General features: G+C 38.6%; 2 protein-coding genes across 5 annotated transcripts in view; one reads left to right on the top strand and one right to left on the bottom strand.

Annotated features, from left to right (window-relative positions):
* LOC100560909 (uncharacterized) overlaps positions 1 to 5,811 on the top strand; it is a 54,552-nt gene extending 48,741 nt beyond the window's left edge. For 3 of the 4 annotated variants that reach the window (XM_016993285.2, XM_016993284.2, XM_062978490.1), the window contains exons 14-18: positions 471 to 613; positions 1,286 to 1,341; positions 1,724 to 1,810; positions 3,744 to 3,887; positions 5,077 to 5,811. In XM_016993285.2, coding sequence (XP_016848774.2) covers positions 471 to 613; positions 1,286 to 1,341; positions 1,724 to 1,810; positions 3,744 to 3,887; positions 5,077 to 5,265 — 619 coding nt within the window. In that variant the 3' untranslated portion in view covers positions 5,266 to 5,811. Of the gene's footprint in view, positions 1 to 470; positions 614 to 1,285; positions 1,342 to 1,723; positions 1,811 to 3,743; positions 3,888 to 5,076 lie in introns of those variants that run through there. The other variant, XR_010005478.1, reaches the window with a different exon arrangement.
* Positions 5,812 to 5,816: 5 nt separating this feature from the next.
* prickle4 (prickle planar cell polarity protein 4) overlaps positions 5,817 to 23,254 on the bottom strand; it is a 35,936-nt gene continuing 18,498 nt past the window's right edge. Inside the window, exons 2-8 of the mRNA XM_062978496.1 lie at positions 17,007 to 17,157; positions 15,429 to 15,536; positions 13,875 to 14,012; positions 12,919 to 13,122; positions 10,577 to 10,763; positions 9,068 to 9,382; positions 5,817 to 7,716 (exon numbers count right to left, since the gene is read on the bottom strand). Of these exons, the coding sequence (XP_062834566.1) occupies positions 7,145 to 7,716; positions 9,068 to 9,382; positions 10,577 to 10,763; positions 12,919 to 13,122; positions 13,875 to 14,012; positions 15,429 to 15,536; positions 17,007 to 17,144 (1,662 nt within the window). The 5' untranslated portion in view covers positions 17,145 to 17,157 and the 3' untranslated portion in view covers positions 5,817 to 7,144. The remainder of the gene's footprint in view (positions 7,717 to 9,067; positions 9,383 to 10,576; positions 10,764 to 12,918; positions 13,123 to 13,874; positions 14,013 to 15,428; positions 15,537 to 17,006; positions 17,158 to 23,254) is intronic.

Below are 23,254 nucleotides of genomic sequence, written 5' to 3'. Positions count from 1 at the left end.
AATTGTAATGTGCCCAAACGGGTGGGCAGGAGGTAGGTCCGAACCCACAAGAAGATCACTGGTAATTTCCATTTGGTGTCAAGTAGATCAAGAAGATTATTTGGCAGCATCAGATACAATTTCTACCAATGACACTAAATTGTATTGCTGAAGTAAAGAAAACTGAGATGATATGAAGTGATTTTTTACATGGAAGAATTGTATGTTCCTTCCCATTCCTTCTTAGAACCAATTCCTAGACTCGTTATTATTGAACTTGTGATCTGATTTGTGGGATGTAGTAAAAAGCAAAATAGATTCACAAGCCTGGCTTCTGCTCAACCATATGCTAGTAGATCTTAGTGATTCAGCCTAAATTTCACCAGATTGAAGGGGAACTATAAGAGTTTTGAATAGTTGGTTTCTAGGTGGTGTATTGAAGGCAGATGGTTGCCACTCCTCATCTGTAATCCTTGTACTTCTTTCAACAGGAGAAATGATTTCGTTGGAAGCTGTTGCCATTGTTACTGTGATCATAAATATGACTGCAGTCTATCCCAAGAGAATTCCAAGGAAAGTGATTTGTCTCCTCGTTACTTGCTCCATAAAATAAATGACTACCATTCCCTCGAAGGTTTGTTTTCCCTGGCATTTATGTTGTGTTTCTAAAACAGTTTAGAAAGTGAGTTTTTATGTTTCCACTGAAGAGACTGAGTTTGATGTCTCTAAGTTTCTCTACTTTGAGAGTGTAAAATTCTTCATGTGCTGGTGCCTGCTAGACATCTCTCAGGAGACGGAATCGCTGAGGCCATATTTTCAGGCTGTCTAGCTCGCCTTCTGATCTCTTAGTTGCCAGCCAGATGGTGTTTTTTTAAAAAAAATCACTAGGACATGAATGCAGTAATATTTACCAACTTGTGTTCCCCAGCACCTGCCATGCAAAGGCATACTGCCTTTGATTGTAGTAACTAACATCCATTCATAGTCTTAGTCTCCATTAATTAATTTGATTTTCCTTTAAACCTGCCCAAATTTAAAGCTTATGAAAGAAAATTTAATTGATGAAGATGTACCTCCTTCAGTGCAAACTTATTCAAAGTTACAAATTCAGTAATTGGGCAGAAGATTTGGGAGGTCTTGATGCCGAGATGTGTCATCTGTCTGATATTGAGCATTTCTGACATCTAGCCTGTCTACATTTTCTTGTCATATCTAGACTGCTAGTTAAAAATTGCAATTTGTATTGTGTGTCCTAGGCTAGAAAGCAAAGAGTCCACAAATCAGAAAGGTTTTTTCTTTTTTTCAGAAAGAAGTGAAACCGTTAAAGTGCCACATCTCAACTCTCCAGCAAGTTGCACTGTGGTAAGACAAGATGGTTATACTCTTCTTGCTTAAAATGGTGTCTTTATTAAGTTCTTAACTGTGGCTCTAACATATCAGTTAAATATGATACAAAGAATAGTGGTAGTCAAATGGGAATCAATCTGATTCCTAATAAATGATACTCAAAGTTTGTTCTCACTTGTCACAGCACCCATCATCACATGCAAATACATACATACATACTCAGTCAATCTACAAAAGAGAACTTTTCCAGTAATTACTGTTGAAGTTATGCTTCCTTCCACCTGCCCAATTGGCAGGCCATTTTTTATGGAAGATTGTGGCTATGTCAGAGTATTCCTCCTCAATCTTGACTCTCTCCTGTTCTCCTCCTACTGGTAAAATGAAAATCCATACACAGAAGACAAAGAAAAAAAAAGTGAGGCAGCCTGTGGAAATGGCAAAGAAAAAGAGAACATCTTCAGAGAAAGGAACAAAGTTTATCAAGGTAATTGAAACTGTGTCTGGATTTCACTTAAATCGGCTGTGATTAATGTGATGAGACATTATCTGTGTATGCATGTGAATAGATGCGGGAATGGAGGCTCCCATCCCTTTCTGGCTGACCACTCTGGAAAACACAATTTTAGAATCAAGGGGCCTTTTAGCTTCATCTCTGCCTCTGGGAAGATGTAGGATGTAGTTCACTATTTGCTGTACTATCCATTGTACAGCGATCCCAGGACTAATTTCTTAATCATTTTTTTTTTAAAAAAAGATCCTGTTGAGAGCTGGTTGATACTGTTGTGTCTTATTGGCAGATCACACTACTTGAGAGACCTCCAAAATACCCTAGTAACATTAAACATAGTGATTTGTAATGAGCCTTAGTTTTATTTCCTTGTGACATAATTTGGTAGTGTCACCCGGCAGTTACCTTCTCATGTAGCTGTTTGAATTCAAATGTAATGGATGTATGTGTTCAAATGAAAATGGTTACTTGATTGTATAATTAGCCATATTGTTTACTTGCAGTGATGTGTAAAATCTGGCAAATTGCTTTCATTTTCTTTTTAGATTATAAACAGAGGTGGTGGTGGTAATGATTTGTCATCTAAACTGTACTGAACAATTTTTGGGAATATTGATTTAGATGATCTAATGACAAGAAGTATCCAAGCATCAAATGATGTGCCTTGGTGTTTCCAAAAAGTAATTCCCTTCAACAAGAGCTATTATAAATAGATAATGGGCCCCTTGTTTAATTCTTCTTCTGACTTTCAGAAAGAGGTATGTAGGGAGTTGGGGTAGAAGATCCATAAGGCAATAGTTGCAAGGCACTTGATAAACACACAAACTGGGAGGCTATAAACCAGGACGCCTCAAATGCCAGTTAAATCATAAAACTCGATAGCAATGAAATTAAGATTCTTGGCTTTTAAATAGCAAAAACTGTTTGAGAAAGGATCAGACAACAAATATTTACCTGTAAATATGCTACATATTTTTTACATCCGGTATAGCCCACATATCTCTGGTGGTATATTTCTGAACTAACTGTGGAAATAAGAATTCATATGGATAATAGCCAACCCTATTGAAATCACAGTATCTCCTGTCAGAAGCTCCCATAGTCTCACTAGGCAACCTAGAAAATTTCTAGACATGTATCAATGTTTACACATCTCATTATATGCATTGGTATAGTAAAATGGTATTTCTTATATAAAATGGTGAGCAACTCAAATGAGTGCCAGAGAGAGCTTAAGGATCTGTGATGTAGAAGGGGGCTTCAGCAGGGCATGCCCAATGTAGTACTCACAATTAAGGTTTTATATATATGTGTGTGTGTGCACGTGCACCATGGTTGATTGAATTCATGGATGCGAAATCCATATAGGACCAGCAGTAATTGTTTTTGTGGACTGTTAATTTCTACCAGTTTATGTCTCAGATTGATAGTTAGGTAGCATTCATTTGTTTTTCATCTTTTAGAATTCTTATGAATAATCAGTACCTCTTAGAATTTTGTGTTATCTTATGGTTTAATTATTTTCTTTTATAATAATTTATGCATTTATTCTTCCCCTGTTCTAAAATATTCCAATCATGTATTGCTCTTATGATATTAACATATTGTATGACTGTGTTTATGTATTTTACAATTTATAAACTGAGGTCTCAGTACATTTCAATCCAGTTTACTTATTTAAGACTGACTCTTTTGGTTGCACTCCTTGCCCCACAGAACAAAAATAGACTGTAATAGTTGTGTTCTAGGCCATGGATAGGAATTACATGTGTCCTCCAGACACATGTTTTAGACTGTACCTACTAGCATTCCTCACCAGTGGCTGTGCTAAGATTTCAGAGATTTACAGTGACTTTAATTCTTGCTCTAGGTCATATTAACTCCACACTCCTTTGGGACATCTTTTTAGGTCCAGACAGCAGCCAGAAATTATGAGGAAATGGGTTCTCTTCAACATCCCAACACTGAAGAAAAAGCCAGTTCTTCAGCCATATCATGGACACTGGAGGACCGTTCTGCAGCTGTGCTGGCAAAAAAGGAAGAGATTGAGGAGGTAACTAAAACACAAACCTCCCCAATAGCATTTGTGCTACTTTTAATTAAAGAAAATATATACCTAAAATGGCTCTCTCATGCAATGCACTATGGTCTTTTTAAAAACAATGTTTTTATGACAATCATAATACATCAGATAGGGAAAAGCAGAACTGAAGTGGGAGATAGCACCATACAAGATGTATCTGTCTCCCAAAAACAGTTTCTCCCTTTGAAAGTTTAATACAATAACTCCCAGAGTCCCTTGCTGTTGATCATATTTGCTGAATTTTCTGGCAGCTGGAAATCCAGAAATAGCAGGAAGTCCACACTTTGCTGACCAGTGAGCTTTGGCAGGGTGGGCAACTATGGAATGCAAAGGACTCACATTGGTTCCACAGGAGATCCTCAAACTGTGTCCACACCATGCCAAGTTCCACACAAAAGCTCCCCCCCCCCCCCCCCATTCCTTCTGGAACCATTTTTACCATCTTTCGGGACCTTCTTGGGGGGGGGGGGGGGGGTTGGTGCAGCCGAGGCCTTTTTTAAACAGGAAATGAACAGAAAGCCCCCCCCCCCCCCCCAAGAATTACATTTTTTATTGCTATGAGCCACATGTAGGCATCATCCATGCTTTTTTCTTCCCTGGGCTAGGGGGATAAAACCTAAATTATGCATTAACTAGGAACAGGATACCCATAAGGGAAGATTCTCAAACCTATGGTTTCCTTGAGATGACTTGGAAGGTTAGGAAGCATTATTTTGTGACGCTGAGTTACTAGATGAAGGTGGGAGTGAATGATAAGAGCAAGAGAAAGCAGAAAGAGAAGGAGCCTTTGGAACAAAGGAGTACAAATAATTGATTTGAATGTGGGGTTCTGATGAGCAATTCTTTGTGGACCCCATCTAATTTCTATCTGTTCATAATCACTCAAATATACTGGAACCTCCATTTCACCTATAAAAAGAATGTTGACATGACGTAACAAGTCCACCCCTAACCACGCTTTTAACCACCCCAATCGTGGATGTGACTTAGGTTGTTGGTGGTTGAGGCCATGTAAATGCAAATGCATTCAGAGGAAAAGCATCACCTTTCCAGCCTTTTCAACCATGGCTGATACCTCTAAGCTATAGAGTTGGATAAGTTCTCCTGTTGTTGTTTATACAAACACTTGCATATTAGAACTATCTTTTCTTTCCTACAGGCTTATCTGCGGGTGCTTCTCAACTTCGCAGTGGTGGCCATCATGTTGGTGGAAAAAGAACCCAGTATGCAGACAACTATCGAATCGGCACTGAGGGCCAACTTGAGAAGGACTGGGGACTACTATGAACACATGCTGAGGAACTACATTGACAGCTTAGCTGAAGCTAGCTCAGAGGAGACTCAATAGAAAAATCTACCCAGTGTAACGAAAGCCCATTCCAAGACAGAAATCCTGAGGAATTGAAAGCTGTATGTTTTTTTGGATTTAGGCGTGGCTGGAAGAAGCCTCCCATTGGCAGTAGATATAATAAATCCCCAAGGGATACGAGTTTACACTGTAACTGCTATTGGAAATGGAGGTAGTAGCTGAAAGACTTGTTGATGCCTTTACCTTAGGACAAAGGGGTAGAGAAAGGGATTGGTATGGGAAAGAGAAAAGACCTTCTGGTAACAACAGTATTGGGAGCAATTGTAAAAGCCAGGAACTCAATTTGGTGATTAACAAATATGGCAGAAAACCAGTTTTGTCATGTTATCCTGTCAGGGTCAGGTGTTGGACAGCTTTCTCCTCTTGATATGTTGATATGTCTTAAATTCACTTAAATTCTTACTGTGCTACTATAGGCGTGGACAAAATGGAGGGCTCCTGTGCTGTACAACATTTCTTATGATGCTTCAACTTTGTTTTGTTTTTAAATCATTTTGAAAATATTAAAATGAATACTGGCGACAACAGGGTCTTAGAGTTGCCTTTATTTGTTAGTATGCCTTATAGTCAGCTCTGAATAAAATTGTTTTTATGTTCTTTTAGCCACCTGTTCAAGGTTGTCAAGTCACATATTTAAATAAGGCAATTAAAGGCAAGGTTAATCTATGTCTTCTTAGCACCTTTTGTACACATATTGGCTGACGTGGTAGTAAGCAAAGTGCCCAACAGCCTTGTCAGTTAATGCAAAACTTGGAAGAAAGAAGGTAATTTGAATGAATAGCTTTGTTTTAAATTCCTTGCATCCTTGGCAAACGTTCCAGACTATGACTCCTATTATTTTCTGATCACTGGCACAATAGGCAAGGACTAATGGGTGATTACAGGATACGTCTTCCAGCAGAAGCTGTGGCCATAGTGGCTGGATCTACAAATATGGAGGTCTTCACTGTATATACTGTACTTCCAAAATCCACCAGCCACTATGGCCTGGCTAACGGAGAGGGGAGGGTTCTCAAAGGTATAGTCCCAAAAGATAACATTTTCTAGCTCAAGGTTTTCAGAAGCATGAATGGCATTATCAGAACTATATGTCTGCCATGTCTCTTGATGGATTTCAGGATTAGTTGGTACTAAAATATGCCCAGAGCTGCCAGCAGGGAGCAGCATAAAACAACTAATTAGGGAACAAAGTGAAACAACTGAATACATGGATTATGCAGAAATATTTCCAGGATGGATTCCAAAGGTCACTGTCTATATCTCACTTTCCACACTTAATAGACTGAACACAAAGCAAGATGAAGGTGAACATGTTCAGTACGTATCATGTGTATCCACATCAGCCTTTTCACGCCCAGCTTGTTTCACTTAAAAAAAAAAACCCAACCAAATACCATTGTTGTCAAACATGCAGAAAATTTAGCTTGTTTGTCTAAAAGTGTAGTTTCCTTTCTTTTAAATTGCAGGTAAGAATGGACAGATCTTTCTCCCAACCTCTGCAATACTAAGTCTAACAAACTGAAGAAATTTCCAGTCTACGTCAAGGAGAGGATCGCATAGCTCTCAGGTTTTGTTTGCCTGCAACTTCTAGCAGCCCCGGCACAGCCAATAGTGACAGATGATAGGAAATACAGTTCCGTGACTATGGCACTCCAGCTTCTCAGGTCTCCTGAACCCACTTGTTCCTGGGTTAGCCTATATTGATTGGGTCTTTTGCTTTGTCCTCATAGGGAGATGGGTCTTCCATTCTCCCTCTCACTCTCTCCATGCCATCTTGCTACATAAAGTGTCTGCTCATCCCACTACCCTCCTCCTTGTCTTCCAACCTACTTTTCAGATATATGGGCACTATTCCTTGTTAGGCTATGCTACAGTGTTTGTTATCTGCCTTTGCTCTGGCTGCCTGCCGTGTTACTTTGTCAAGTGTTTCCTGCTCTATATTGGGCAGAGAAATGCCCCTGGCCCCAGGCTTTGGAATTGGCTTCCCAAAGAAGAAGCCTTCTGGCTCAGAGTCAGAATCAGAAGAGGATGAGCAAGTTGGGCACCAAGTGTCGCCTTGTTCCATCCGTGCTGCTTCTTGTTCGTCCGTGCTGCCTTTCAGTGGGCTTTCTGGGAAGTCCATGGTTAACACTGATGCACGGGGTGATATAGAGAGGCTGCTTCTGAAGTGATGGTCTCGGACCTGTTCTTGAGGTGCTTGTAGGAGAGTAGCACCCAAACTGTGGACCTCCCTCTGACCTACGGAGCTCCAAGCTTCTAGGGAAGGAGATGTGGAGATCTCTACCACTTTTTGTGGAGAATCAGTCAATGACTCACATTCACTAAGTTGTGCGGAAAACATTTTGTTCCTGAAGACAATGTCTGATTCTTCCTGGTTGCCATATTCAGGACCCACTGGAGAATTCCCAGTTGGGCAAAGGTTTTCAATTGCTGGAAAAGGAATAAAAGAAATACAATTTAAGAGCATAGTGGTGGCCAATGGTAAATGAAATCTATGGTATTCTCACAGCGACAATTGTTTGCTAATTATCAAAGATTTCACATGAGTTAGGTTTTTCTAAAGTCAATCAGCTCTACATCTAGATCAAGTTTACAAGATATTGTTTTGTGAGCCATGGCATTTATTTCATAAGCAAGTTCAACAGTTTTTCTGGTTTTTGATCTTAACAGTCTTTACATGCAGAATGTTTCATTTCCCGGCACATTATTTCTATAAGAAAATTATGGTATTATGTACAAGTTGAGCATCCCTTATCCAGAATGCTGGAGGAGTCCAGAAATCCTTTTTTTTTTTGTTGGGCGGGGGGGGGGGGGGGGGAGAGAGAGATTTTGCAAATACGTACATGACGAGGTATTATGGGGATAGGACCCAAGTCTAAATACAAAATTCATATACAGCTTATACACATAGCCTGAAGGTAATTTCATACAATATTCTTAATAATTTTGTGCATGAAACAAAGTTTGTGCACATTGAGCCTTCAGCAAATAAAAGTGTCACTATTTCAATGACCCATGTGGAATTGATTTTGAAATTCAGGATAAAGGAATTGCCGACTTCACTGTCCTGTAAAACAGTGGGACATTAATCTCTTTTCCTAGTTTGCCCTACTGTAATAGGCTATACATATATTTTTCTGCTTATCCACACCTGACACTCAGAAGCCTAAGGGTCACTTTTTCTGCCTAAAGGCCAGGGACAAAGGCTGAAGGGTTGGCATCATTAGCCATCTGCCAAAGCTTATATCCCATCAGAAGGCCCTCCCAAGCCAATGCCTGTGGCAGCATTGCCTCCTCTTGCTACTATTGCTTGTTTATCTGTCCACTCCAGAAGGCCAGTGGGATCTAGCAGTTGAACAGTTGGAGAGGCTTTGGGAGATCCAGCTCCAAATCCCAACTGAACTATGAAACCCATTGGATGTCCATGGGATAGTAATTCTCAGGCTAACTTACAGGGTGGTTGTGAGAAAATAGCAAGTCGTGGATTCTTTATCAGAATGGAAGAAACATGTAACAATCAAGGAGCTGCAGTCTCCATTTCTCTAGCCCCTTTTCTTCTACATAGTGCCAGAAATTTGGCCCACAGGAAAAAGAGCAATGACAGGGAGATGGACTTACTCTGAGCAGATAATTCCTATGGGACTGTTTTACCTAAACCCACCCCCACCCACCCCAAAATTAGAAGCTGACCCTGCACTGGGAATACAATAAACTAAGACTGGAAACAGGTTCATTGATCAGAAAGCACCTGATTTTGTAAGCTGCTGCTCAAAGACATTACCTTCTGCACCTTTAATTTCCATGCAGCTGGTTTCTGCAGTTTCAGCGGAACAGCCGGGGCTACTGTTTCTAACTCTTGTGAGGGGTGTGGAGTCAGGTGACGGTGCAGAGATGAAAGCAGAGTCAGAGGAATCTGAGCCACTGAACGACAAAACCGATTCCTTCTCTAAGCTGCAGGCTTCAGAGCAGAAGAGGTGGCCATTGTGAGTGATAGCCAGCTGGTCTTTCAGTGCTTTTTGACACAGGCTGCAGCAAAAGCAGGAGGTTTTGGCATGCCAGTGCTGACCCTGGAGGGTGGCCTGTTCACTGTCAACCCCTATAAGAAAAGAGCAAAACAAGAGTTTCATTTCATGACATATAAAAGCTCCTGGCACGTGCAGTTAAGAATGAGATCTGCTTAGCTATGTTGCACTCTCAGTAAGAGTTAACAAAAACTTTACTTGTGGTCATCAAATATACATTCTTTACATTGCTCCCCAGAGTAGCCAGAGCAGCTCTACACTTTGTTATTGTTGTGTGCCTTCAAGTTGTTTCCCACTTACAGTGACACTAGGACAAACCTATCATCAGGTTTTCTGGGCAAGATTTGTTCTTACCCAGAAGATTTGCCTTTGCCTTCCTGTGAGGTCGAGTGGAAATTGGATCCCTGGTATCGAGAATTATAGTCCAACACTGAAGCCACTTCAACGACAGAGCTCATTTTTTTGCACACAGAAGATCCCTGGTTTGATTCTCTCCCCCATCTTTGGTGGTTTCTGCACTACAGAGTTGTAGCAAGATAATACCAGTTTAACCTCTGTGGCTCCATTCTAGGGACTCCTAGGATTTGTAGTCCAAGGATGCCCTCAGAAATCTGAGCTAGAGTTCTAGTTCTGTAGTTCAGAAAAATACGCACTTGAAATCTCTGTATCAGGAAATCTCAGGTCTCTCATCAAACTACAAAGCCCAGAATTTCATAGGGTGGAACCACGACCATTAAAGCTGTATCACACTTGTATAACTTACATATCATTAACTGCATGCATTTGTTTTAAAAATGAGTTAATGTGAATTTGTTTTCCATCATTAGCTGGGAGCAACTTACAAGAGTGCATAAATACTGATAAAATTGATTTATGTGCAGCAGAAAAAGCCAACAGACTCAGGAAATTAGTAAGTGAAGCTAAAAATTATAAATATTTTAAATGAACAAATTAGAAAGCTAAATAATCAACAAATACATATAAATACAACCAACCGCAAGATCAATAATTTATGAATATTTGGCATTTATAATAAACCACATATAGTGCAAACATTTCATACATAACTGACTTTGTGGTTGGTTTATTTATATGCATTTGCTGATATTTATCTTTTTAATTTACTTACTTAAAATATTTACAACTACAGCTTCATTTATTTATTTTTGACTCTAGGTTTTTTTATTCTTAGATCTTGACAGGTCCTCTATTTCTTCCTTCTTTCAGTAAAAGGCAGCTCCTTACATTCCAGGGCATCCAGGACCTACCAATGATCTCTCCGCAGGCTTGGCAGATGTCTGCATACAGGCTCTCAAAACAAGCACAGCAGCAGGGTTGGCCACCCTTCATGACATATCGGCATGCCCCCAGGGGCAAGTCACACTCCAGGCAGCAGAAGTGCTCTTCATGCCAACGCATGCCTTCTGCTTCCATGCATTGTGATGTGAAAATGAGCTGCGGAGAGAGGGATGGAAGGGAGAAAGTCCATATTGCCGTGAACAAGGTTATTAAGGTGGAAGCATGTTGTGCTCCAGTGAGAAATCCTACCTGTCTTTTAATCTAATGGTACAGTTTATACAATCCTTTACTGCATTGTTATAGCATGTGATAGGCACCTTTCCTGATTCCATCAACTACACTGAGTGCTAGATGCGCAACCAGGATATGCACAAATATCTTTGTATATTCAAAAGTGTGCATTCCTTCCTCTCCCTGTCCTTGCCACATCTCAGTATACAAGGATGGTTTGGCTCAAGCTTTCCTTGCCTACTTACAGAGATCTATAAATCACTAGAGTGTATAGAGTGAGATTCTCTCCTATTCACTAAAAATGAGTCCACTTTTTTTTACTGTCACTGTTGGCAATGGGAAAACACCAAACCATGGTTGGATTTACTAGGCTTTCACTTCTCCATCCAAAAGGATTTCCACTGAGAATACTGCTTCGCTGAAATGCTTTGGGCCAGACGTGCTTTTAAGATTTTTTGATTTTGGAATGCCTGAATTTGTATATACACCTTTTCCCCATGATAATTCTTTCAGGGGTGAATTTTCCTTTCTATGGGTAGATTTCTCTCACTTCCTGTTGCCTGACCATGTTCTTAACTATGTGTCATTGGTAAGTCAGATGTTTTTAACTCAGGGACTGCCAACATTATGAAATATTATGGAGATGGTACCCAAGTCTAAACGTGAAATTAATGTATGTTTCATATACTGTATATACTATATACCAGCCAGAAGACAACTTTATATGATATTTTAAAATAATGTGCATGACACAACATTTGTGTATACTGAACCCTCTGAAAACAAAGCCATCACTATCTCAGCAATCCATTTGGACTATTTCAGGTTGTGGAATTTTTTGGAATTCTGGATAAGAGATGTTCAACCTATACTAGCAATGGGATCATGCGAGTCTGGGAATTTTTTTCCTATTTTCCACCATATCCACTGCCACATTGCAGCTAACATGGGGAGCAACTGAGGTCCTTGAGCTGGTCGTCCCTGCCCTAGAACAAAAGATAAATATTTTTAAAAGTATGCCATATTCCAACTTTAAAAAATATTTATCTTTTGTTCTAGGGCAGGGATGCTGGGGAAAATGGAAGGAAAAAGGAAGAGAGGCCGACCAAGGGTGAGATGGATGGATGGTATCCTTGAAGTGACTGGCTTGACCTTGAAGGAACTGGGGGCGGCAATGGCCAACAGAAAGCTCTGGCGTGTACCGGTCCATGAGGTCACGAAGAGTCGGAAGTGACTATGCGATTGAGCAGCAGCATGCCATATTCCACCACATGAGTAATGTCCTCCCATTGTATCTCATGACGGTCTGATAAATACTCTGTTCTAAAATGAGCATTTAAATTTATCTGATCTTAAATACATCCTGTAAAAATTTATACCTCATTTTATGACCATTCTTTTATTTTGAGGCCACTGTTCATCATATAAGCCAAAGAGCTACACTAAACCGTTGTTGCCTGAGTTGCTGTAAATCATCTGAGATTTCATCAGTTGCTACATAACATACTTCTAAGTGTCTCTTTCCAGCTATGAAACTGGAATTGGGTATCAACTAAATGAAACATACTCTCCACAACACTAATATCATTATAAGTGTTGTGGAAAGGCAGAATATTATCAGACTAAATCTCAACTGTATCGGCTGAAGGATTGTTTACCTCCTGCACAGCTTTGTAACATTATACTACACTACTTAGATATTTATGGAAGAATAGTGAAAAATAAGCAGGAGGCTAAAATGTCTAGTTCATTTGTTCTCAATTAAATATGTCTCCTAGCAAACCTAATCATTATGCTTGCAAAGCAATAATACATTTGAATTTTCCCTTCCTATTTGTCTGGCAGACATCATTTCTGTTGGCAGTGAGGAACACCTCATTGTGAATATCTATGAGATTTTATAAACTGCTTTACAAGGAAATCTTTCTCTTTCCCTACAAGTGGTCTTGAGCAGACTGAGGATGAGAGATGAGGGCCATCATTGATCTGATAGAGTTCCAGATTTCAGATAATCAAGTTAGAAGCTCATTTGGTTTCAAAAACGGAAGCATCATTACAACATGAGATCTCTTATACTCACTTGATCACACGAAGCACAGCGTGGTCGGAAAAATTCTGCATGGTGTCGACCACAGTAAATCTTTCCATGCCGATGGAAGTAGATCAGATCTACTAGGGGCTCGTGGCAAGTATGGCAGACAAAACAGGAAGGATGCCAGGAGAATTGCTCTCCCAGTTTAGGTGCAAATATGACTTTCTCATCTCTGGGTATCATCTTATCACACTGAAAATCAAGCAGACAGGATCTCATTATCTAAAGTTCATAGTTGCCATACCTGTTCTTTGTGAAGACAAAAACTAGAAGAGCATAAAATTCTGTATCAAAACTAGAATATTTCTACAAACAATAAGATTACACAAAATTTGTAAATTTTCATAGTTTTTAAAATTGTAACATGACAGTAATGGTTACTGTTTGATATAATATATTCTGGTTTGTTACTCAGCAATGCCACTCTCCCTATCTTAAGGTATTGTCCTATGGCCAAAGGCACAGCAACAAAGATCCTCTGGAGGTCTCTGCAAGAAGTCATTTCTGTACATTCAGCAGCAGAAATCTAGCTGAAGGCTTCTCAACCATTCCTCCCACTCTGCACTAGTCACTCGCTCTCCACATAACATATGTGTGCACGTTATTTAATTGATATTATCAAAAGTTAATATACTGTGAGAAAATTGGACTATAACAAAGTAAAACACAATAAAACTAAATAAAGACAGCTTTAGCTCTCAGGCCAAGTAATGTTAGAGTTTAGTACCTGAAGCAAGTATGAGACACTAGTGCCTAATGAGAGTGTGGTATAGCAATCTGAATGCTGAATTACAACTCTTGAGGGTTTGATTCCCTGCTTGGCCATGGAAACCCACGGGGTGACCTTGGGTGAGTCACACACTCTCAGCCTCAGAAAACTTTATGATAGGTTCACCTTAGGGTCAGTATAAATTGGAAATGATTTTAAGGTTAAGAAAACTCACCTTTTTACATGAGCACCCATTAGTTGTGAGTGATACCAGACATTGGATTCCTTGCCCCAGTGATTCCTGCCGCCGTTGTGCAGCAAATGTCCGTAGCTGCTCTTTTTCCTCCTCCCCAATGGATGAACAATATCGCTCCTTGAATATAATAGAAATATATTCACTAACAGTCAAGAGGCCAGTTTTATGTGGATAGAGAACTTTCAAATAATGGCAGAAGTGTACTATCATTGTGCTTCTATTTTTTTTTATTTGTTTGCTACTGCTGGTGAACATGATAATAGGCCATGCTGCTACTGCTGCTATTACTACTAAATAAAAACTAGTTTCTCTTTAACAGTTAAATCCTGTGCAAGTCTACCCAGAAATGTTCAATGGGAGTTGTGTTCTGTTCAACACTGTTGTGTTCAATGAAAGTTACTAATGTATACTATTCCATTTAATCTCCACTATCCTCATGCTTTGGAATGCTTTTGTGGATTTCCCAAAGACTAAAGCATTGCACAACATTGCTAATCAAGTCATTGTTCTACATTCGGAGCACAAAGGAGATGCTGCAGCACCCTATGGGCTGCCTGCATCTGGGTGAATAGTAGCATTATATAGTTTAGTCACTTGGAGGCACTGTATTTGGTTGCAACTGTTCTGGTTTTTTGGGGGAGGAACAATAAAGTTGTTGTCTATTTTCCTGATTGGTGGTGTCCTGAAGACAAAAATTACAGTGCAATGCTTGTGTAAGTCACAAAATCCATGATTCTTTCGGTTGACTAAAAGCTTGTGTTAGAATGAATCTTTTTAATACCATTTTTCTGCCAAGGACCATTTGGATATGTATAACATCTTTCATGAGTCATTTATTCATCTATTCATTTATTATAATTATAAAATTATAAATTAAAAATCAAATGAAAGTTCTAAAAGACAGGTAGCTTACTGACTTTGGCTCAGCCAGTAAAAACAAGAAGCAAGCTCATGCCAGCAAAGAAGGACAACAGGATTAAGTGGTTGATCTGGGGCAAGAATCGGTCCTCTTGCTGGACCAGACCAAATGATTTCCCAGGCCTTATAGGGACCCATGGGCCAGACATTCCCTACCCCTGCCCTAGAAGATTAGGAAGTAAAGATAGAAGTGTTGTCTCTACATCCCTGAAAATTCAGTGTTGCAATAGCAAAAGCACAGTTGCTTTGCTTCCCCAAAAAGCATTCCCTTTGCTATTCTGCCCTAGTGAAAGGATATGATGATTGTGGAAGATTGTTGACTTTTTTTCAGTTACAATTGCATGTATAAAATCCACATCTGTACTATACCTCACAGAAAGTCTGTGGAGTGGAGTTGAGTAGCAAGACTCTGACCAGAGGTCTCTGCAAGAATGCAATTAATAGCACACACCTTGCCACACCTCTGCAAAGACTCACAGGTTAATTAGTGCACAAACGGAAATATCTAACTCTACACCTCTCTGAAAAAAGTACATCTGATCAGTCTTTTCCACCAAGGTTTCAACAAGTGATGGCAAGCTTTTAAACTGTGGCTAAGAAGGTTTAAAATCTTACATCACTGTCTTGTGGGGGCAGCTGCTGGAGGAGAGTTTTGATGCGGAGCTGGTTCTGCGTGGCAGTAGGGATTGCATCTGATGAGTGACAACCAAAGTCTGGTGACACCTGCAAAAGAGAGACAAAGAATCAGTGATTTCCCAAGTTCTAATGAAAACCTTTCCCACAATCCTCCCTCCCTTGACAGATCCACTTGAAATTTCACACAGGAAGAGAAAAAGTCCTACAGAATGGGTTTTCTTGTTCAGAACTGAAACTAATTAGCAAAGCAAGAAGAAGAGAGTTAATTTCGAATTCACTGGCTTTAGCCATCATTTACCTCTCCAAATGCTGGTTGAATGTAATTCCCATTGTCCCTCACGTACAGCTACGCAGCAAGAGCTGACTAGCATATAAACCTTTAAAAGACTCTGTTTCTCAGAAGTTAGCTCTGTTCTATGTTGGTCCAACAGTGATACATCCAGCACTTCAGTTTGCTATACTGATTCTGACCATCCGCTTGTTGTAGATCAGCCTGAGACTGATGGGTTCACTGATGCTTTAGAGAGGACTGTGGGATTGCCTGTGAGATTTCCAAGGGGCATGAAGTGATGAAGATGTAAGTCAGGGGGAATTATGCTTCTTTCTATGAGAAAGCTCACTGTGAGAAAGTTGACTGTGAAAGTACAGGCTTTCAAGGCCAAGCCAAGCAGCCAAAGACATTAGATAAGGAAGAGTTGAGCGGAGAATTAAGTGGCACTGGAGCACCTGGAGATACGAAAATCAACACAGGCCTTCATTTACAGAGCAGAGCAGACAATAGACATTGCAGGGCAGAGCGTTTGCATGGGAAAGCTGGGGAGAGATTTCAGAGTAGGCAAAATGCTTTAATGGGCGGCTTTTAATTGGCAAGCTGTTTACTTTCAAGTTAGTTCAGGCAACATAGCATTTGGAGTAAGAAGCTAGGCCTGAGTTCCTGGTCCATATTTCAAGTTAAGCCTTTGGTTTTGGGATTCAAGTATATTGGTAGTTTCTATGTTCTTGTGGTTATATTCATGATCAAGTTTTTCTAAGGATACCTTGTGCTTGTGGACTTAAGCTGTTCTTGTGATTTTGGTTATTCCTGGATTGTATTCCCTTGGAATCTGTTTGAGACATTTGGACTCCTGTTGGATTATTGCTTATTGCTAAACCTTTTTTGGATATACTTCTTCTTTCTCTATTCCTGAATTTTTCCAATACTTTTGATATATTTTACAATAAGCTGTTTGCTTATATTCTGGACTCTTGCGTGGTGCTGTGATCGTAGGGATTTCCAGGCTTGAAGTGCAACACTGTTCCACGAACTCTACTATTCCCTAGAATGAGAAATTAAATGATGGGAAAGGGAGAGGCACCTTATTGTGCAGGGAGTAATACCAAAAATCTGGACTGTTTTGGTTTCTAGATGCAAGAGTAGCAAAGACTGACAACATCAAGTGACAACAAGGTAAAAGGCCATCTCCTACAAAATAGACCCAGCAGTCCTTCAAGGATCAGAACACCTTTTCCACAAATAAATAAGAAATGGAGGATGGAAGGAAGGTTCTTGCTACTCACCTCTGAAGCTGGTCCCTGGTAATCTTCGAGGGCACAGCCAGAATCACTGTCTGAAGACAAAACCGGCAGCAGAGTGCCCAGAGTTCCACTGCATGGAGCCTTCTCTCTCTGGGAGCAAGGAGGACTTGGTTGGGACATCCGCAGAAAAGTGCTGGAAAAGAAGAGTCTGTGAAGACTTGTGCTGCAATCAGCATGAGTTGCCCACCAGCATTTTACAGGTTTTCCTGATGACCCCACCATTTTGTCCACAGCCCATACATTATGACAGCCTTCCTTTCTCACCTAACGAGGGAAATTGCTAAATAAAGCTCTTTTTTTTTAAAATGCTTTTTATTAAACTTTTATGAGTTACAGAAGGATCAGAGAGGGAGGGGGAGGGGAAGTCGGGGGATCTATAGGGATGATGGTGTGGGGTTGACGAATATGATTCAGGGAGGGGGGTACGGGAATGGGGTAAGGGTAACAGCTGGGGGGGAAGGATCTCTATCAGGGATGTTGGGGAGGGGAGAGGGGGGGGGGGAGATAAACTTCCGATCTTTTCACTTCCTGCACGTTTCCTGTCTTAGGACGCTGGTTCTTGCATGTAGTTATCTAGAAGTGTCCAATTCGTTTCTTTCATTGGTCTTCCGTTAACCTTTTTCAGCAAGTACGTCAATCTGTCCATGTTTTTGATGTCCATTAATTTCTCCAGCCATGCTTCTTTGGTGAGATTCTTCCCTTCTTTCCAGTTTTTGGCTACTACTGTTCTCGCTGCAGTGATGGCATAAATAAAAATTTTCTCTTTATTGATTTCCCCTGTTTCCGAGTTCAAGTCTTTTTTATTTTTAAAGTTATATAGTCCTAATAAGAAATATTCTGGTTTGCATTCAAAATTTACTTTAAAGATTTTTTTACATTCTCTGTGAATTATCGACCAGAAGTTTTTAATGACCTTACAACTCCACCACATGTGGAAGTATGAACCCACCTGTTTTTTACAATGCCAACAGAGATTGTTTCTATCTTTATACATAGATCCTATTTTTTTTGGCGTTAGATACCACCTGTGAACAATTTTTAGCCAGTTTTCCTTCAGCTCAATTGAATAGCATATTTTAGTATTTTTATTCCAGATGGTATTCCATTCATCTATTGTTATCGCTTTGCCTACATTCCTGGACCAATTTAACATTGAGTCCTTAATTATATCCTTTTCCGTATTCCATTCTAATATTTTATTGTAAATTAATGTTATGATTTTTTTTTCCCTTTTGAGTAAGTTATCCCAGAAATTCGTATTTATATTAAATCCAATTACTTTATCTTTTTTATAGCATTCTTTTATTTGATAGTATTGAAGCCATGTAATATTTATATACTTTTTTTGAATTTCCTTCCAATCTTTTACTGGTGGTGGTTCTCTTGTAATACTTTCTTTTTTAATGATATCTTTGTATGTCGGCCAATTCTGCCATCCTAATAGTCTGCGTTGACTTGCTTCCAGAGGCGAAAACCATAGGGGGGTTTTCCTATATAAGTATCGTTTATATTTTTCCCAGATTGCGATTAAGGCAGATCTAATAAAATGATTTCCAAATTCTTTGTCAATTTTCCTCTTATCTTGCCATAGGTATCCGTGCCAGCCCCATCGTAAGTTATATCCTTCTATAGTTAGTAATTTGATTTTTTCCAATTTTACCCAGTCTATTATCCATTCTAGTGCACAGGCATCATGGTATAATTGTAGATTTGGTAAGTCAAAGCCCCCCCTTTCTTTTGGAGTGGTCATAGTTGTAAATTTTACTCTGGGTTTCTTATTTTGCCAAATGAATTTATTTATTTCCCGATTCCAATCCGTAAATATTTTTTTACCTCTGATAATGGGGATATTGCGAAACAGGTATAGTAATTTAGGAAGGATATTCATTTTGATTATCGCTATTCTGCCCAAAAGTGATAATTTTAAATTTTTCCAGCTATCTAGGTCTTTTTTAATCTCATGCCATTTTGCTCCGTAATTTAATTCCAGAAGTTGGTTGTTTCTACTTGTAATCCATATACCTAAGTATTTGATTTTTTTGACAGTTTCCAGGCCCGATATATCCTTTAACTCCTCTTGTTTTTTTTTTGATATATTCTTTGTAAGTATTACTGTTTTTTTCCTATTGATTTTGAAACCCGCCAATGCACCATATTCTTCAATCATTTTTAGCCAATCTTTAATATTCTCTCTTGGGTTTTCAACTATACAAATCACGTCATCTGCAAAGGCACGGACTTTAACCTCTTGCTTGTCAATTTTTATACCCTTCAGATTTTCTGCTTTCTTAATCGATCTCATCAAGACTTCTAAAGTAAATATGAAAATAAGGGGGGAAAGTGGGCATCCCTGCCTTGTTCCTTTTTGTATTTCAAATTTGTCAGTATATAGACCATTTACTTTAATTTTTGCCAGTTGGTTTGAGTAGATTGCATTTATCCCGTTTTGGAATTGAGTCCCCATATCTAATTCTATAAATAATAATTTGAAAAATTCCCAATTGACGTTGTCAAAGGCTTTCTCTGCGTCTAATGCTAAGAAGCCCACTTCTCGCTGGTGATTTTGGTCAAAATATTCTATTGCGTCGAGAATTATTCTTATATTGTCTTTAGTACTCCGATTGGGTAGAAAGCCTGCCTGATCTTCTGTAATCCAATCTTTTAAGAAGTTTGTGAATCTCTCTGCGAGTATTTTGGTATAGATTTTATAATCATTATTTAATAGTGATATGGGCCGGTAGTTCCTTACATTGCTCGAGTCTGTTCCGTCTTTATGTATCAAGATTATTTCAGCTTGTTTCCAAGATTCTGGGATTCGTCCCTCGCTAATGGCTCTGTTCATAATTTTTTTTAAAAAATTGCAGTATTTCTTCTTGCTCAATTTTGTAAAATTCGGCTGTAAAGCCGTCTGGGCCTGGGGCTTTGCCTAGTTTTAATTTTTGAATTGCTTTTTTAATCTCTTCTATGGTGATTTCTTGATTTAATTTTGATCTTTGGTCATCTGTTATTTTTTGTAGTTTTTGACTGCAAATATATTTAGTTATTTCCTCTGGATTGATTTCATCTTTTTCGTATAATTTTTTATAATATTCTTCAAATTCCGTTTTAATTTCGTCATCTGTGAATACATCTTTTTCCTTTGTACTGATTTTTATAATTTGTTGTTTGTTTTTATTTTTTCTAATTATTCTGGCCAGCCATTTCCCCGGTTTATTAGCATTTTCAAAAGCATTTTGTCGTGCCCATTTTAATTGGTTCGCAATAGATTCTAACTGTAAATTTGTCTTTTCTTTTTGTAATAATTTTATTTTTTTTAATATATCTCCTTCTCGGGGGTTTGCTTTTGATTTTTGTTCAAGTTTGTCTATCTCTCCTTGTATTGTTAGTAATTTTTGGTTCTTAATTTTATTATTTCTTGATTTTTGTTGTATAAAGAAGCCTCTCACCACCGCCTTATAGGCGTCCCAGACGGTTTGAGGGGCAACATTTTCCTTATCATTTAATTGGAAATATTCTTTAGTTATCTGTTTTAGCTTTTCTATATCTTTTTCCTGCTTGATCAAATTATTGTCCAATTTCCAACTTACCATATTTTTTCTCTTATTGATTGTCATGGTTATAGGGCAGTGATCTGAGAGATCTCTTGCCTGTATTTTTATCTCTTGTATTTTAGATGCTAAGCTTTTTGAGGCCCATACCATATCAATTCTAGTCCAAATTTCATGTCTGTTCGAATAGTAAGTGAAGTCTTTTTGAGTAGGGTTTTTTAGTCTCCAAATGTCACATAAATCATATTCTTCCATGAGCTGGTACATATTTTTGGGGAAAGATTTTTTAACATTTTTTTACTATTCTTTTTCGTTGATGATCTATCCATCTTACAATCCATAATGCCGTTAAAATCTCCCATTATTAACAGATGATCAGTTTCTACTTGATTAATATTAGTTCTCAATTGTTTTACAAATTTACGTTTTGGGCCATTTGGCATATAAACGTTGCATATTAGGATGGATTCATTGCCCACAAAGATTTTGACTGCGATGACTCTGCCTTCTTGGTCACTAAACTCTTTAACTGGTTTTAATTTTTCAGTAATATATAAGGTGACTCCCCTTTTTTTCTTTTCATCTAGAGAGTGGAAAGCTTTCCCTAATCTATTATTTGTTAAGTAATTGACATCTTTGTTTGCAATGTGTACTTCTTGTAGCGCCGTGATATCATAGTTATTTTTCAATAAAGTGTTGAATAATCTTTTTTTTTTAATTTTTGAATTTAAACCGTTGATGTTGTTTGTAAAAACCCTTAATGACTCTAAGAAATTATTCATTAGTTGATCTATCACTCACTGCATCCTCCTCCTCATCCGAGGATCCCTCCGGATTATCGTCTGTAAGCAGGGTAGACTGTATTTCCTTCGGCGAATCTTGCCTTCTTTTCTTCGCTTGCTTTGGATTTTTCTCCAGGCTCGGAGGTTGTAGTTTTGCTTTCTGTGATAGGTCCCTTTTTAGTTTTCTGTAGAAGTCGTCTGCTTTTTCCTCACTTTTAATCCACACTTTTTCTTCTTTATAGGTCAACATCAGTCCCTCTTGCTAAATAAAGCTCTAATAACTAAACTATTGTAAAGATTAAACAAGTCACTCATGACATATTCCCAACACTTCCCTAAGTAGTTCGTAACTGTGATTATGAATTCCAGTTTATATGTTTTACATGCTTACATTTAACAACATAAATATACAACCAGGAGTCAAGCTCTGCAGATATCAAAGAGATTGCTCGGATAAACTTTTACTGAGATTACTTATATATTTCTTATATATGCAGGAGGCAACTGAATGAAAACAGCTGAAGCTGTTATGACTTGCAAGAATATCAGCCATGCCAATCTGTGTTCTCGAAATTCTTATTCATCTGTTTTTGTTATTGGAACAAATAGAAGTCAAGTAATAAAAATCACCATGCAGATATTATATACTGGAGGGAGAGGCAAGTTAATAGTCCAACATTTCTGAAAGCACATTTTCAGTCTGTACAATTTTCCTAGAAGACAATTCCACGAAATGCCAGTGAAATGTTTTTTTTATGTTAATGTACAGTATTAGAATCCCAGATGGGTCTAAAAAGAACACAGTAATCTAATGCCAAGTCCAATTCTGACAAGTGTGGAAGATTTTAAGAAGCTTAGCCCTTCACTCTCCTGTTTTTCACTCAAAAGGATGCAACTGTCATTTGCAAAAGGATCGTAATTTTCCATATTTCAGTTTGCATCATAAACCTTATCTCCTGAGTCATACCAACAACTGACAAATATAATCCAGTTCAGATACTCCTCTATGGGCGATCTTGGAATCAATTTACTGGAAACCTCTTTTTTTTTTAGTAGAATATACTGGGTTCTAGTCATTTAAAGAAGAAATGATGTTGCCTGCCATGCAGTCTCTTGTGGATTGCATTTTATCTGTATAGACATGCTAAACTAACTCCATAGGATAATCCCAATCTTAAAATTGTGAAATAATCTTTTTTATGGAAGAAACAAGTTGTCTGCGGGATTTACACTTCAATTCAGTTACAAAAAATGTTAGTTTCTATATATATACAGACTATCAGATCTGAATGTCTTAGCCACCCTGCTGGGTTAAAAGCAGGAATTATATCCTCAAAGAAATGGAAACCAGTAAGTCTGATTTGTAAATGTTTACATGAAAGCACTCAATTTGATGTTCACACCAGCCTATCTGATGAAGTTAGAAGTGAGTGAAGTAAAGAGATTGTCCAGTGCCAAATAGCAAATGCAAAACTGTCCCATGGCTTCACTATCAAAAACCTCTTTAGACTTAAAACTGTTGAGCCTAGCAACAAATGCTGCTTCAGGTGTGTAGATATCATCACATCTTTTTTTTTAAAAAAAAAAATCTACTGGTGAGTTTTTCAGCCCTTATTTATGAGCTGAAAAAGCCTCCCCCGGCTTATAATCGGGTCAAGGTCAAGTCAGGCAGCGGAGCCTGGAGACTACAGTATGTTTTCTTTTCCAAAACCTCCCTTCTCCGCTTCTCCTCCCAGGCCGGAGTTATTTTTTAAGAGAGAGAGAGACAAGAAGAGAATGTTTTCAAAAGCGAAAGGAGAGTGAGTGAGAGCCTCTTGCAAGCCAGGAAGAAAAAGATTGCATAGGTGCAAGGGGAAGAAAAAGAGAGACTCTTGCAAAGTTGCAGGATTTATTATTGTTA

Source organism: Anolis carolinensis, chromosome 4 (assembly GCF_035594765.1).
Source record: "Anolis carolinensis isolate JA03-04 chromosome 4, rAnoCar3.1.pri, whole genome shotgun sequence".
NCBI lineage: Eukaryota > Metazoa > Chordata > Lepidosauria > Squamata > Dactyloidae > Anolis > Anolis carolinensis.
Note: the sequence above shows the minus strand (reverse complement) of the source record. Positions and strands in the feature narration are given on the sequence as shown.